Source organism: Diaporthe batatas (genome assembly GCF_019321695.1).
Source record: "Diaporthe batatas strain CRI 302-4 chromosome Unknown Contig00019, whole genome shotgun sequence".
NCBI lineage: Eukaryota > Fungi > Ascomycota > Sordariomycetes > Diaporthales > Diaporthaceae > Diaporthe > Diaporthe batatas.
In genome coordinates this window covers 55,203-69,577 of record NW_025408566.1, presented here as the reverse complement: position 1 = coordinate 69,577, position 14,375 = coordinate 55,203, and the positions used below count along the sequence as shown (strand labels likewise).

At 47.5% G+C, this 14,375-nt stretch overlaps 2 protein-coding genes across 2 annotated transcripts; one reads left to right on the top strand and one right to left on the bottom strand.

Annotated features, from left to right (window-relative positions):
* Positions 1-3,253: 3,253 nt before the first annotated feature.
* On the top strand, positions 3,254-6,150 carry KVR01_012387 (uncharacterized protein). The gene is made up of 6 exons (XM_044784090.1): positions 3,254-4,562; positions 4,630-4,693; positions 4,749-4,982; positions 5,075-5,120; positions 5,257-5,531; positions 5,589-6,150. Exons 1-6 carry the CDS (start codon positions 3,775-3,777, stop codon positions 5,706-5,708), a joined length of 1,527 nt encoding a protein of 508 aa, XP_044638575.1. The 5' UTR covers positions 3,254-3,774; the 3' UTR covers positions 5,709-6,150.
* Positions 6,151-6,667: 517 nt separating this feature from the next.
* Positions 6,668-9,935, bottom strand: KVR01_012424 (uncharacterized protein). The gene is made up of 4 exons (XM_044787395.1): positions 8,758-9,935; positions 8,262-8,508; positions 7,513-8,202; positions 6,668-7,452 (listed from the first exon to the last, which is right to left on the bottom strand). The coding sequence occupies exons 1-4, from the start codon at positions 9,240-9,242 to the stop codon at positions 7,093-7,095; spliced, it is 1,782 nt and encodes a 593-aa protein (XP_044638612.1). The 5' UTR covers positions 9,243-9,935; the 3' UTR covers positions 6,668-7,092.
* Between the last annotated feature and the right edge of the window lie 4,440 nt (positions 9,936-14,375).

Here is a 14,375-nt window from a genome sequence, read left to right as displayed (position 1 = left end):
TAACGCTCTTGCTGGCAGCATTTTCCAGAACAGCATCAAAGGACGATGGGACTTATCCCCAGTCAGGCATGGCTCCCGCCCGAATTGCCGTGTAGCGTGCATGCCTCGGTACTACCTACCTGCACAACAAGGAGCCCATTTTGGCCCACAGTCTACCACACCCAGCGCCCTCTCGGCCGAGACCAAGATCCGGCTCAGGATTCGTCTTTGGACCAGTTGTATTAGCCACGGACAGTGCATCTTGACTTGATCTAAGAAGACTCAACAGCTACAGGGTCACCTTCCAGGCGGCTCATCCCAGCCCTTTCAATACAACATCTACACAGATGTGTAGTTATAGGTATACTATAATACGGTCTTGGAAAAGGCAGCCTAAGCATGTTCCAATATAGGGGCCTTAATTCTTTAAATCACAATCTACACAGGACGGGGGGGGGCATCACATGATTATAAGACGCAGCTAAGAGTATAACTATCACGGAACAGCATGTCGACCTTATATACTGTTTAGTGTTTTAAGTATTAACTTAAAATTCTAATCCTTTCTTTTAATTAAGCGGTTCTTTTATAAATAATAATTAGATTTAATATAAATTTTAAATTATATAATAAAAGTTTAAATATTTTTATTATAAAAATATTTAAGATTTTAAAGATATTTTTAAAAAGTTTAAAATAATATTTAAAATAAAAGCTTTTATTTTATAAATAATTAAAAATAAATAGTTTATTTATTTTATATAATTATAATTTTACTTTTATTTTATATATATTTAAAGATATATATAATACTTTTATATAATAATAAATATTTAAAATTTAATATTTAAAAAATATAATATTAAGAATAATAATTATAATATAATAAATATTTATAACCTTAATTTTATAATATATAAATAAAGTTAAAAGGTATTATTTTAATAATAATATTAATTATAAATAAAAGTAATTTATTATTTAATTATTATAAAAAATTATATAATAAAGTTAAGTTTAAAAATAATTATTATATAAATAAATTATATTAAAGAAAGTTTAATTAAAAATTATTCTTTTAAATATATATATAGATATATATATATATATTAATAAAACCTTTATTAAATAAATTTATAAAGTTAATATTATAACTTTTATTTAAATATATAATTAATTTTAAAAGAATTTAAAATAAAGAAATAATTTATAATATATTATTTTAAAACTTTTATAATAAAATATAAAAACTTTTAAAGAAAGTTTTAAAAGTAATTTATAAAAAATAAAAAAGAGTATAATAAACTTATTTTCCATTAAATTTATATTTTTATTATTAATAATTATTAACTTTTAATAATATAAAAATATAATAAAAATAATAAAAGAAAATTTAAAGTTTTTTATAAAAATTATAAGAATATATATAAAGTTATTAAAACTTTATATATAAATTTTAAATTAAAGAAAAATAAATAATTATATAATATAAAAATATATAATATAATTAAAGTTTTATTTATTTTATAATTTATTATTTTATAAATATTTTAAGTTATATATAAATATTTTATTTTAAAAATACTTAATAATTATATATTAAAATAAAAATATTTTTATTATTATATAAAATTAGAAAAATATTTATATATTATTTAATCTTTTAATTTCTTAATTAAATAATCTTTTATAAATAATAATAGAATTTATATTATTTTTAATAATAAAAGTTAATAATATATTATTATTAAATCTTTTATAATAAAATATTAAAATTTATAAAAAATAAAAAATAATTTATTTAAATTAATAAAAAAGAAAAAATTAAAGTTATTTTATTAAAAATTAATATAAATATAAATTTCTTTTAAATATATAGTTAAAAGATTTATAATTATAAATTTATAATTAATTATTTATTTAATTATATTATATTACTATAATTTTATCTAACTTTATTTAAGTTTTTTTAAACTTTTTAATATTTTTCTTTTAAAAGAGTTAAATTTAAAAGGAGCCTTTAAGTTTAAAATTAAAATTTTATAAATTTTAATTACTTTTAAATTAAGCTTATAATTCTTTAATTTTTTTAAAATATATTAATTATTTTAAATGTTAATAACTTCTCTTTAAAATAAAGTTTATTTTTATATAATTATAAATTTAATTATTAATAACTATTTCTTTTTATTTATAAATTATTAAAATTATAAACTTAAAGTAAATATATTATATTAAAATTAATTCTTAAATTTATTTTTAAACTCTATTAATATAATTAAATATTATATATAATAATAAAGTATAGTTACTTTACTTAATTATCTCTTAGTTTAATAAGTTATATAATAAGTTAAGTAACTACTTTTAAGTAATTTTATTTAATAAATATTTATTTAAATAAAGTTAAAACCTTTAAAGGAATAATAACTTTATTTTTATTTATTTTAACTAACTTATATATAAAAGTTTAAGTTATATAATAACTTTATATATAATATTTAATAGTATTAAAATTAACTTATAATTTATAATAACTTTAACTTTTAATAAATTAATTAATATTAAAACTAATAATATTAATTTAAACTAATTAAATATAACTTAATATATTAATATATAAAAGTATCTTTTAATAATAAATAGTATTATAAATAATTATAAAGTTATTATAAAAGTTTTATATAATAAATTTAATTAAATTAATTTTTAAAAGATATATTATATTTTATTTCTTTAAAACTTTAACTATTTACTTTTAACTTAATACTAGAATTAAAAAAATATAAATAATTTATATATATATATATAAAGTTATTTAAAACTTTATATAAATTTTAAAAGAAAATAATAAATATTTATATAAAAATAAATTCTATAATATAAAAGAAAGAAATAATATAATTAATACTTTTTTATAATTATATAAATAAGTTTAAATAGTAAGAGGATTATAAATAGTTAAATAGTTGAATTAAAAATATAATATAGTTAAAGCCTAGCTATATTTAAATAACTAGTCGGGAGATTCCCCGCGGCCTCAAAAGGCTACTACCATATGATATCTTGATACCATATGGATTATGACGAGATGGAAATGACTTGCGCTCCCATGATTCTAATGCACCTGGGCAAGCTAGTCGCTAGTCCCTCAGCGCGGCCGTTGTCGTTGGAAAAGTCCACCCACTGTGTAAGCACACTGCATATGCGTGCCGCCAACTGGCGGCAGCAATTATTGATGCAAAGAAGTCTTATCAGGCAAACCCCTCCTGAAGTCCCTAGTCATTATTTTGCCGACTTAGTGCTCACGCTGGTGGGTGACACGACATGGTCTCTGGAACCCAAAATGCGGAGCAAGACAACACCACTTGCTTCGTCATACTATCTTATGGTAACAACGGTCCATGCAAATCACCGTCGGAAGCAGGCCACGGAAGGTGAAGCCGGACTTGGCCCGCACTTTCCTATCATCCTCAACAGGCTTTGGTGGGGACCATGGTCAACCGGTCTTTAATTACTTGGCAAAGAAGAGGCAGAGGAGCATAGTCCCATGCAGTACTCCCTAGGCAAGTCGGACCTTATACGTCTTATTGACATGGGCCATAGGCACCCAGGACTCTGATATTGCTACATGTGTGCTGTTCCTCCAAATAGATAAGGGACAGCAAGAACAGTGCCTCATTGACAGTTTCGTCAGCATCTCTCCTCGCATATATTGAATGCCGATTCTTTCCAATATTAACTTGGAACCTAAGTGGACCCAAATTCCGATACCTCTGAACATTCGCACTCGCCATGGCCATCGAATCCTTCATAGACTCTCTGGCGTTGCCTACAACCGATTTGTTGGGCTTCTTCCTGGCAGCAGTGGCGGTATACTTTCTTTTCTCGGCGATCTATACATGGAGTCGTCTTCGAAAGATTCCCGGACCTTTCATAGCCTCTTTCTCCTACTGGTGGGCGCTCTCCAGTGTCGTCAGCGGCCGAGAGCCGTGGGTCTATGCTGCTCTGGCCGAGAAGTACGGTCATCTCGTCAGAATTGGCCCTCGGCTGCTCCTCACTGATGACCCTGATGTCCTGAGGAGGATGTCCGGGACACGCAGCCAATATAACAAGGACGCTTCCTATCTAAGTTCAATCAGGCATCCCGACTACCACACCATGTTCTCGACGCTAGATGCTTCAGCTCACGATGCCATCAAAGCAAAACTAGCTAATCCCTACGGGGGACGCGAGACCCTGGGCATGGAACCGATTGTGGATGGTATGATCAACGCTCTCCTCCATCACCTCCGAAGTAAGACGACTCAGAATGCTTGCCTATCAACCACTGTCAATTTTGCCACAATAGCCAGCTATTTTACGTTAGACACCATCACCCGCATCACATTCGGAAAGGCGATGGGCTTCCTGGAAACCGACACTGACGTCGGGGGTCTGTTTGCCGGTGGTCGCTCGGCCCTGAGAACTTTCACAATTCCAATGTCAATCCCATGGCTACGCAGAATTACCCTGTCCGGTTGGTTCCTTAGGACCCTCGGTCCAAAATCGACAGACACAGAAGGTTTTGGTCTTGTCATGGGGTAAGTGCAAATCCTGCCGGTGCCAAAGAACCTCCCGAGATCTGAAAAGCTGACACGAAACCAACAGGGCGGCCGAGAAGGCGGTCAGGGAGCGATACCGGCCGGGGGCTCCTGATGAAAAAGACTTGATGGTATGTCATCATCATATGCGGGCTTCCGTGGCTCTTTACGGGTGCTAATGAACAGGGCGCTTTCAAACGGCATGGCCTCGAAGAGGGACCGTGTCTCAGCGAAGTGTTGTTTGCTGTCACTGCCGGCTCGGACACGGCGGCATCAACGATGCGATGCACCATGCTTTATCTCATGTCAACTCCGCGCGTTTACAACAAGCTGAAGTTCGTTGTTTCCGAGGCCGTTAGGAAAGGGGGCATCTCCAGCCCCATCAAACAGGAGGAGGCAAAAGCAATCCCCTACCTCCAGGTGAGCAGCAGGCACATGCCATGGATCATGTGCCTCTCATTATACGAGGCAGACAAAAGTCATATAGAGTACTGCTCACTGATCCATTCCAGGCTGTGATATACGAGGGCCTCCGCATGCGTCCTCCGGTCCCGACCAGTAAGCAGCTTCTAGATACCTCAAAAACGGAACACCCCGTCCTCAGTCGCTACAGCGACCTTTTAACCTAGTATTTGCTTTATGGGCATCAAGCCACTAATTCAAATTCCTTGACCGCTGATTCTCAATGTTGCAGTGTTTCCCAAAGTCGTGCCTCCTCAGGGCGATGAGATCGACGGAAAGTTCATCCCCGGTGGCACTTCAATAGGGTGGAACTTGATGCCCATGATGCGGTCACCTCGTTACTGGGGCCATGATCCGGAGATCTTCCGGCCCGAGAGATTCATAGAGGCGGACGACAAGGCTCGACTGGCGATGAAGCGGAACGTAGATATCGCTTTCGGATACGGCCGGTACGGTTGTGCCGGAAAGCCGTTGGCGGTGATGGAACTGAACAAGTTCTACTTCGAAGTAAGTCTATCTGTCGGTCACTGGAAGTTCTCACCCGAAGCTCAAGGACAATGGCAGCTCTTCCGAAACTTCGATTTCCAACTAGTGAACCCAATGAAGCCGTGGGAATCTGAGTGTTGGTCCATATGGACCGAAGACAATTATTTCGTTCAAGTCACGGAATCCGAGTGTGCCTGACAGCCGGCAGTTGTGGTGGGAACTTGCTCGCAACGAGGCTTCCTTTTGGCTGCATCAGCACTCGAGTGCTGATTGCATGATGCTGGGTTCGGCAGCCTTGGAAGCGGCGTGAACCGAGGGAAGATATCGAAACCAGGCCAACTACGAGTTCGTTATGCATCCACAGCCCCAATGTGCCTAGGTTGCTTAATTGGCGCATTCTGTCATCCGGTTTTTACCACTTGTGTAATCAATTCGGTCCTTCTTAAACTGCACAAGTGTTAGGGATCCGCGGTATTCCGGGGAAGTGATGCTAGACATCTGGACCTGTACCGGTGATGTTGCCCATTGACCCACGTCTGATACCGGCCCACATAGCACATTTTGTCGACATGTTCTGGGAGCCACATAGTGCAGAGCCAACTTAGAACACAGAGAGGCTCACCCCCAGTCTTCCATGCAAGCAACTCCCGCCCATACAACTATTACTAACTGCCTCTCGACACCAACCGTGTTACCCTGTTAGTGCAACCACAGAGTTCACAGTGAACACATGATATCCCAGAGGATTACTCGGAAACCTTCATGGAATTCGAATGTAGTAATTGATGTGCCACATTGTGCTTGTTAGACCTCGCTTTGGGCTGATCCGTGTCGGCCCGCAATCTTACAAGATGCTCTCGAGTTGAGCACGGGCTGGCTGGAAATTCCCGATGAAATACGGAGTACCACTTTATGAGGACGCCGTGTATGTCCTCGGACGTATACGGAATAGAAGCTAAACCAGTTACGCTCGACACTACTGTGCTGCACCTGTTCGGTCGAAGCCACCGAGCCTATCTACCATTGCTTCATGATTGATCATCGATGAATCGTGCAGACGTACGAGGTACACGCACTGAGCAACTTGAACTGCTCGGCCGAGCAGCCCACATGCAGTGGTATGTATGTAGTAATAGCAGAGCTTGTGATTCCGGAGATGTAGTAACAGATGCGATTGGTGTATGTGAGTGCCGAAGGCTCATTTCAGATCTGTAAATGTAGCCCTATTCTATCCTAAACACCCGATTTCAAATACCCCGGCGGACTAAACGTGCAATGTATGAGCTGTAAGTATATGTGTATATATGTGTGCGTGCGTGGTCGTGTGTATCTGTGTCCGGCCTCGTGTCGCGAGTCCTTGGAAGAAAATGATCCCGAGAAATGACGGTGTACGGAGTACAAGAAAGCAACGCCGCCCCGATCCAGAGAGCCATGCAACCTCAAGCAAAGAGAGAGAGGTGAGAGCGTCAGCTCACCTCCAGAATAGCCTGCGCTCAAGCGGCCGAAACAAGATTCGCCTCAAACAAGGCCAGCGAAAAATACACGCACATTGAGAACTTCTCGTCTTGTGTAGCACAGCAGATTATGGCACAATGCCGTCCAGGTTCCACTCCGCCTTCTGCGCTCGCCTCAGGACCTCTCGGCCCTTCTCGGTCAGCTCGGGTTGGCCGCCGTTGCCGGTGACCTGTTTGAAGAAGACGGGCTTGAAGTCCTCGCCCGCCCTTTCTCTCTCCCTGGCCTTCTCACGTTGCGCCTCTTCCAGATCCTGCTTGATTGTCGTGGCCTTGGAGAACTGTTTGCCAACGATTGCATCTGTCACGCCGCTCCAGAGTTTCAACGACTCGTGAGGCAGTTGCTGATCCATGGGCGGGAGAGACTTGGGGGCCACGCTGAGGGGCTCTATGTCTATAATGGTTGTTCTTGCCTCAGGTGGGTGAGAGTCCTGTGCGGTGTTGGTCAGTACGCACTGTTGGGAAACAGAGCAGGCGGTGCGACAACTCACAAAGGGCTTGGGGCCTGTGGTAAACTGGATCTTCTCCTTCCATGCCCCGTGCAATCTTATCAAGATGTCCTCGTCAGGCACGTCCTTGATCTTCTCCTTGTCGTCGTTTTCTGGGTCGTACTTGAAGACGATCCCGTCCATCTTGTTGGTCGAGCCCCGCAGCCACCCCTCGTCGTAGTAGTTTAGGATGGCCTTCAACTTGGTCTGCGGGCAGGTGATGTAGGCCATATCTCCGACACTGACGCTGAGGGCGCCCCGGAGAAGACCACCCAGATGAGCTGCAGGGTGCTTCAACTGGTAGGTCTCGTTGTTCCTCCTCTCCAAGGTTATGAAAATCCCCAAGTTGTGCTCTCCCGGACTGACCTTGATTGAGGTACCGGTGAACTTGGCGCTGATCTGGTCGAACCCGCAGGCATGAAGGCCCTTGTCAGGGCAGTCGACATAAAAGGCACTGACTGGAGGATGGTGGGAAGTCTGCTCTGTCAGGTATGAGACGCGAACTACGGGATCTGTCGGGTCCTTGGCGGTCTGTGGGACTGATACGGTTGAGGCTGCCCGCGAGCCCCCGGAGCCGAGCCCGGCCAGCCTGCCGGACTTCAGGCTGGAGGCACCACTGCCTGGGACACTACCGCCGGGGTTGGCGTCTTTGGTCTTGATCCTCGGCGCATTATCCTCGGTCTCCCAATTGCACTGCACAAGAAGACATGATTAGCGGCGTTTCACACGAGGCAAGCAACTTGGGCACATACCCTGAAGAACTCGCCGAGGCAAGAATTGTAGGGCTTGCATGGCTTCCCCTTTGCGTATTTCAGATCCTTTGTAAACCAGAAGCGCAGAGCCTCCAGCATGCGGTCGACGGGGTCGTCGGAGGTGCCGATGGCTATGAAGGCATTGGGCGCATCGAGATAATTCCAGTACTCGAGGTTTGGCGTGGGCTCCAAGAGTTGTGAGGGCAGAGAGAAGCGGACGGAGGCGAGGTCGGCAACGCCGATGAACCTAGGCAGTGGAAAACGTCAGCGTCGTCAAGGCATGTATCTCTGTCCTGTCCACCCAGCGCGGCACCAACACCGGCACAGGTACAAGGCACCGGGGCCGAGCCCCGAGTGAGCGGGCGGCAAGCCGAGTCGGGACCAAGGGCCTTGTCTGGTGTTTCGGTTGGTCGCAACCCGTCCAAACAAGATATAGGCGGGGACGGAGCGGTGGACGGGCGATGGGGACACATCGGCGCGAGAGATGGGCACTCACTTCTTCAAGATGCCGATAAAGATGCGTAGCTTCGAGCTGTCGCTGTGGTTCTCCTCCGGGGGAGGGGCTATTGTCGGAGGGGCGCTGGATGCTGACATGTTTGGAGGACAGGGGCGTGTCGGCAGGACAGCGGAACAAAGGGGCAAAGGCCCGGCTTTCGAGGAGGACGGGTCGTCTAGGTTTGATGGCGGGTGTGGTTCCGAGGTGGCAGACACGACTGGAAGAATGCTGCGATGGGAAAAGGGGAGGGGGGAGGGACTTCTGGCCTCGGGAGAAGGAGTCCTGAGCTTGGTAGGGGTTAGGGAATGGCGGTGATGCAGACAGATTCGCGAGTCGTCGGTCTGAACAGGACGAGTGTGGTGAAGGGGGGGACTACGCACGGCGAGGCGAGGCGAAGGCCAGACCACAGCGTAGCAGAATGCGCAATCGGGGGCTCCGATAAGATAAGCAAGCAAGCAAGCAAGCAGCTTGGGCCTGAATAGCATCCCGCCCGCCCACGCAGTAGTGGCTAGGCCTGGCACGAGCAGACGAGCAGGCTAGAGGGCGCCAGAGGGTTCCCCAGAGGCCCGAGGGGTCGCAGACTCGCAGGTGTGTTGATGCTGCGGCCAAGAGGCACGGATGCGGCGCCTGGCATCTGACACCTCCTACGCTGGGCGAGATGGAGGGGCAGCGGGCCAGCTGCCCTGCCGCAGCCTCGCTCGGTGCACATGACGGGCGAGACAGGAGTAGAAGGAGGTGACGCAGAGGTGCACCGTGGCCAATCATCCAGCCACGAGCATGTGCCCTCTCTGCCGTCCCTCCCGTCCACAGCCTCAGGACATCAGACATCAAACATGAAGCCAGGGTTAGGGCCGGGACTAATGGCAGTCTATCCGCCTCGGTGCGTTGCCGTTGGGGGGGGGGGGGGAGGAGAATGAGATGATACACAGTATCAGAATATCTACTCACCCCCAACTGCGAACAGAAAAGTCGGGTCACCATCCTGCTCCTTATCAACCCAGCCTCAAGCACATGGTGCTGTGCGGACTACTTTGTCTTGGTCCGGTATCATCGCCGGCCCACGGTGATGGGTGGGACCCTGGGTTGGGGAACCGTGACGGGACGGGAGGCTTCCTTGCGCAGTGCGCACAGAAACCACCACCACCTTGCAGCCCTTGTTGCCCGGCTCCAACTCCAGCTCCAACTCCAAAAAAAAAAAAAAAAAAAGAGACTGACTCGGCCCTGACGTCAAATCGCATTCTCAGCTCTTTCCGCGACGCAGGGACTCGAGGAGTCGAGGGTGTGTGTATCATCAAGACGCCCGTGCCGCTTTGATGGCCGCCGATGCCCCTCGGAAACGCGCGCAGACATCAGGCCTAGGGCACAGCTTGTGCGATTCAGCAATGTCACAGAGTCATTGTGGCGATGTTTCGTGAGCCAGGGATACCTTCCCCCAAACAACCCAAGCTGATCACCGCCGCCCAAGATGAAGCAACACGGCAAGGATTGACCTCTGACCGGCTCGTGATCGCACAGGCACGAGTGAAGATCTCGTGTGCCAGTTGTGCTGCACGAACGCTGGCACGCAGACCATGGCCTTGTTTAGCCGACGGGAGATGGAGCAGGAGTCGCACACACGCTGCCACGGCACAGTAACTCCAGATGTCTTCATGGGGACCCCGGCCCACCACCGCCGAAGCCCCGGGACGGGCACCCACTGCCGAAGCTCCCCCGTCCCGAAACGTCGTATTCCGGCCAAGGACATTGTTGAACACGAGGTCTCTTTGTCTGGCTCACCCACCCCCGTGGCAACCGGGGTCGGGCCCTAGGCCCGGAGAGAAGGTTTGCACCAGCGGCCGGTCCCATGCCTACCGACCGTTGCTCCTTGGAAACCCCCTACTCGCTACCCGGCCCAATCTACGCCCATTCCACTTTACACATGGTTCACTGTACGGGCTGAAGGGCTCGTCTTACCATCTCGGTTCATTAGTGCCTCCGAGGACCCAACGTGGCCCAGAGATGATGCCGTGCTGTTCAGGGTCCAGCGAGCCGCAGGCCGGCTGGCTAGCCCGGCGAGCAAAGCTTTTGGGGGGGGTTGGGTTGGCGGGCAACGGGCTATGGGGCACACACAGCCGTCACCGATCGAATTGACAGGTCAACTAGAGCCCATCGAACCGATCGCCGTGCCAAAAATAAGCGATGTACTCATGGAAACATATCTACGGTTATCTGGGTACGAGGATGAGACGCAGGGTCCATGCGTGAGCCGTTGCATTATTGACGCCGCGGCCAAGTTTGCGGGTGCCGCGTCGAGAAATGATCGTCGAACCATCTCCGGCCACGAACTCAATATTGACAGCCTACCTGCCTACCCGCTTACACAACCAGGACACTTCCGGGGCGGGAGCCGTGGACACCACGGTCAAGGGGGTTCGGTTCTCTCGTCATCCACTCCCCTCATCACCGACGTTGGTTGCCGTGCCGCGTTCGATCTTGTGCGATCGGTCTTGTTTGCCGGAGTGGGAAACGGAGGATGCGCACACGAGCTCGTATCTCGGCATCCAAAACATGTTGGGTATATGTATTGGAGGAAATGGTTTGATGATCGACATCGCCCCCGCGGTGCTTCTAGAAAAATCCTGGCTCTAGCTCTTCGGCATTGCAGCATGGTTCCGTGGACCCTGGATCAGCATGTTGGGGCTGACGGGCTGACGGCGGTTATTAGGGGCAGGACAGGCGTGTACGTATGGTCGTGCACACACCGTTCTGCACGCGCACACACACACACACAAAACACTCAGATTCAAGTCTTCTGGGGATGGCTGCGTCCCTTCCGTCAATCCAGTGTTGGCCTGGGCAAGGAGTGTACTAAGTCAGTGTCCTGTGGCGCTGAGCGCCCGCACTTACAATCCCAAAGATTTCATCAGCCAAGGCCCAGTGCATGAGCCCGAATGCTCGTGCTCAAGGCCAAAGATTTGTTTGTTTCTTTTTGAACGTTATACATAAAAATATCACCTAAACCTGCAGTGCATCCAGGGAGAATTGGTTGGTGCGTAAATGCACAGGGAGTTGCCGGTCAGCCCTCCCACCGATGGTACTGCGTACCTGGCAGCAACGGTGTGTACGCCGCCTTGCATCGCAAGACAGTTTTTGTAATCGTTGACAAAGCATGTTGGCCACATGGCCAGGATGCAAGACGCACTCCGAGAGATGAAAGAACCAAAAAGGGCTCGTCCTTGCACCCTGTCGGTCCCCTGTCGGGGGGTGGCTCGGGAGGTTTCGTTGACATCTCGCGTCGCTGGACGAAAAGAGGCTAGGGTCCAAGAAGCGAGCTGTCATATCCCCACAATGACGACAGTCTTATGGTCTTGGGAACTCCGTTGCTGGGACCCATGTTTGCACGGTATACACCACTACGCCAGCCGATGGGCCGGGCGGACGTGCACGGGGCCAACAGGGTATGTAGAAGCACAGACGCGGACAGTGGCCCCCCTGGGATGGCCTGTCAAGCCTGCAAGCCTGTCTCAATCCGACAGAGAGGGGGCGCTTTAATCCCTCGAGGACGAGACGGATGGTTGGTGCACGCTCAGAACAGCTACTCCCTATATACTACAATAAACAGGCATTCTCGGCAGGTCCTCCAGGCTTGCCTGGGTACGGTTGTGTTTGTGTGATACATACACAGTAGGATGGTTCCGGGGACCCTTGGTACGTCTGCACAATGAAGACAGAATCAGACAGCGGCGTGCGGTAGGTTGCGGGTGGGGCCTCTCTCCGAAAGCGAGCTTGAGCGAGCCACGAGTCAACTTCCTGGGCCGTCTGCTTCGCCAGGATAGACTCGCGCCGCAGATGAGCGTCGGCCCTGGGCAGTGTGACGCAGCGGGAGCGCAACGGGGCCATCACCATCCTGCTGGTGGTGAAAAGGAGGACATTCGGAGGTCTTTTCTCTGGACGCCGATTGCGATTCGCAAGATGCAAAGACTGATTCGACCAGCCGCTGGTGCGTCATGAAACGTGGTGTACTCCGGACGATGTTGCCGACGCCAGCCGGGCTGGCGTGAGCTACCACATGCGCCCATATGGCAGCCCGACGTACGGGCACAGCTGGCGGACAAAAAACGCAGCTCTGGGGACCTGGGGGCCTGTTCTTGTCACTGCTATGGTTTTGGTCACTTGTTTCGTGCCGCGGTGTGCTTGTGGACCGGTGGGCATGCGCGAGCCGGCATCTGCTGGGGCGCTGCCAGTCGGAGGTTTTGGGTTTTTGGCGTTCGGCCTCTCTTTGAGGTGGCTGTGACGTCACAGCCGAAAGCCAATTCGCAAGTCAGGCTCTGCAGGGGGAGCACAGCCAGTGGGGGTCAGAGAGTTCAGATTGCCGGGCAGGTACGCTGGATGCTGGAGCTCGATGCTCGCCGCAGGTGGAGGTCGGTGTGGCAGGTGCAGTGGGTTCTCGGGTGGGGGCTGGAGACTGGAGACATGGATGCGGAGATGGGCACGGGTTGATGGAAGGCCAGGCTTGGGCGCTTGATTGGCCGGCTGGCTGATGGGGAATGCCATTCTGCATTTCCGTGCTAGACGAGACGAGACATGACCTCTTGCCTGGCCGCCCGTCTTCCTGTGTCTGTCCGCCTACTACCCACATTTGACTGCCAGCCAGTCAGTCAGTCGGTCAGTCAGTCAGTCAGTCAGTCAGTCAGTCAGTCAGTCAGTCAGTCACCTGTCTGATCACGGCTCCGGCTCCGGCTCATGCTGAGGCTCCGGCTCAGGCTCAGGCTCAGGCTCAGGCTCAGGCTCAGGCTCAGGCTCACTCTCAGGCTCACTCTCAGGCTCAGGCTTGCGTGGGTCGCCCTGTGGGCCTCGAGCTCCCCTCACACCCACACCGAGCCTCCCCCGGGGCCCAGCGTTGAATTTTGTCGATGGGGCCTGTTATGTCTAACATGCCCACCGGAACCTTCTGCCGTCCCACAGACGTCGGCTTGTGTGTCGGCTTGACTCGAGGCTGTGGTTGCTGTGACGTCAATGCCCTCGAGATCATGGTGAAGATTCCTCCGTCGTGGTATTTTCTGCTTGTGAGCGGCCTGGGATCAAGGGACTCCTAGCGCTGTCATTTTGGATCATGCGCGACTTCTCTCTGCTCCATCTGCTCCTCCAACCGTCACCAGTGGGAAAGAACATACGACGTATCTGGTACAAGCGGTTTGCGCCCAGCAAACGAAACTGATCTCAGACCAAACGAGTGGTGATGTCCCTGTCGGCCTATAGCATACTCAGTGAGAAGGCATCCCGGCCGTAGGGGGGCGTGTCGAACTCTGTGTTTGACCGCAGAGGAATGGCAGCCAGCATCCATCCCCGACGTCGATTGTCTATATTCAACGGCGCACGAGCTTGGGGCTGGGCCATTCCGAGTAAATCAGCCCTATAGCGTGCCGTCGTAATATCAGGCCTGCGGGTGCAGCAGACCTTTGGGCCGCGTCAAGGCCCCTCTGGCACTAATAAAGCTGTGTTTCCACCATCGTCACAACGAGAAGCATTGAACCAGACTTCAGGACCCTGTCGTGCATTGTTTGGCCCCCTCCGCTAGTCACAACGTCTTTGCACGGCCGTAATGCGTCCGACCAAGCCCAGATTGGGCATGCTTAGAG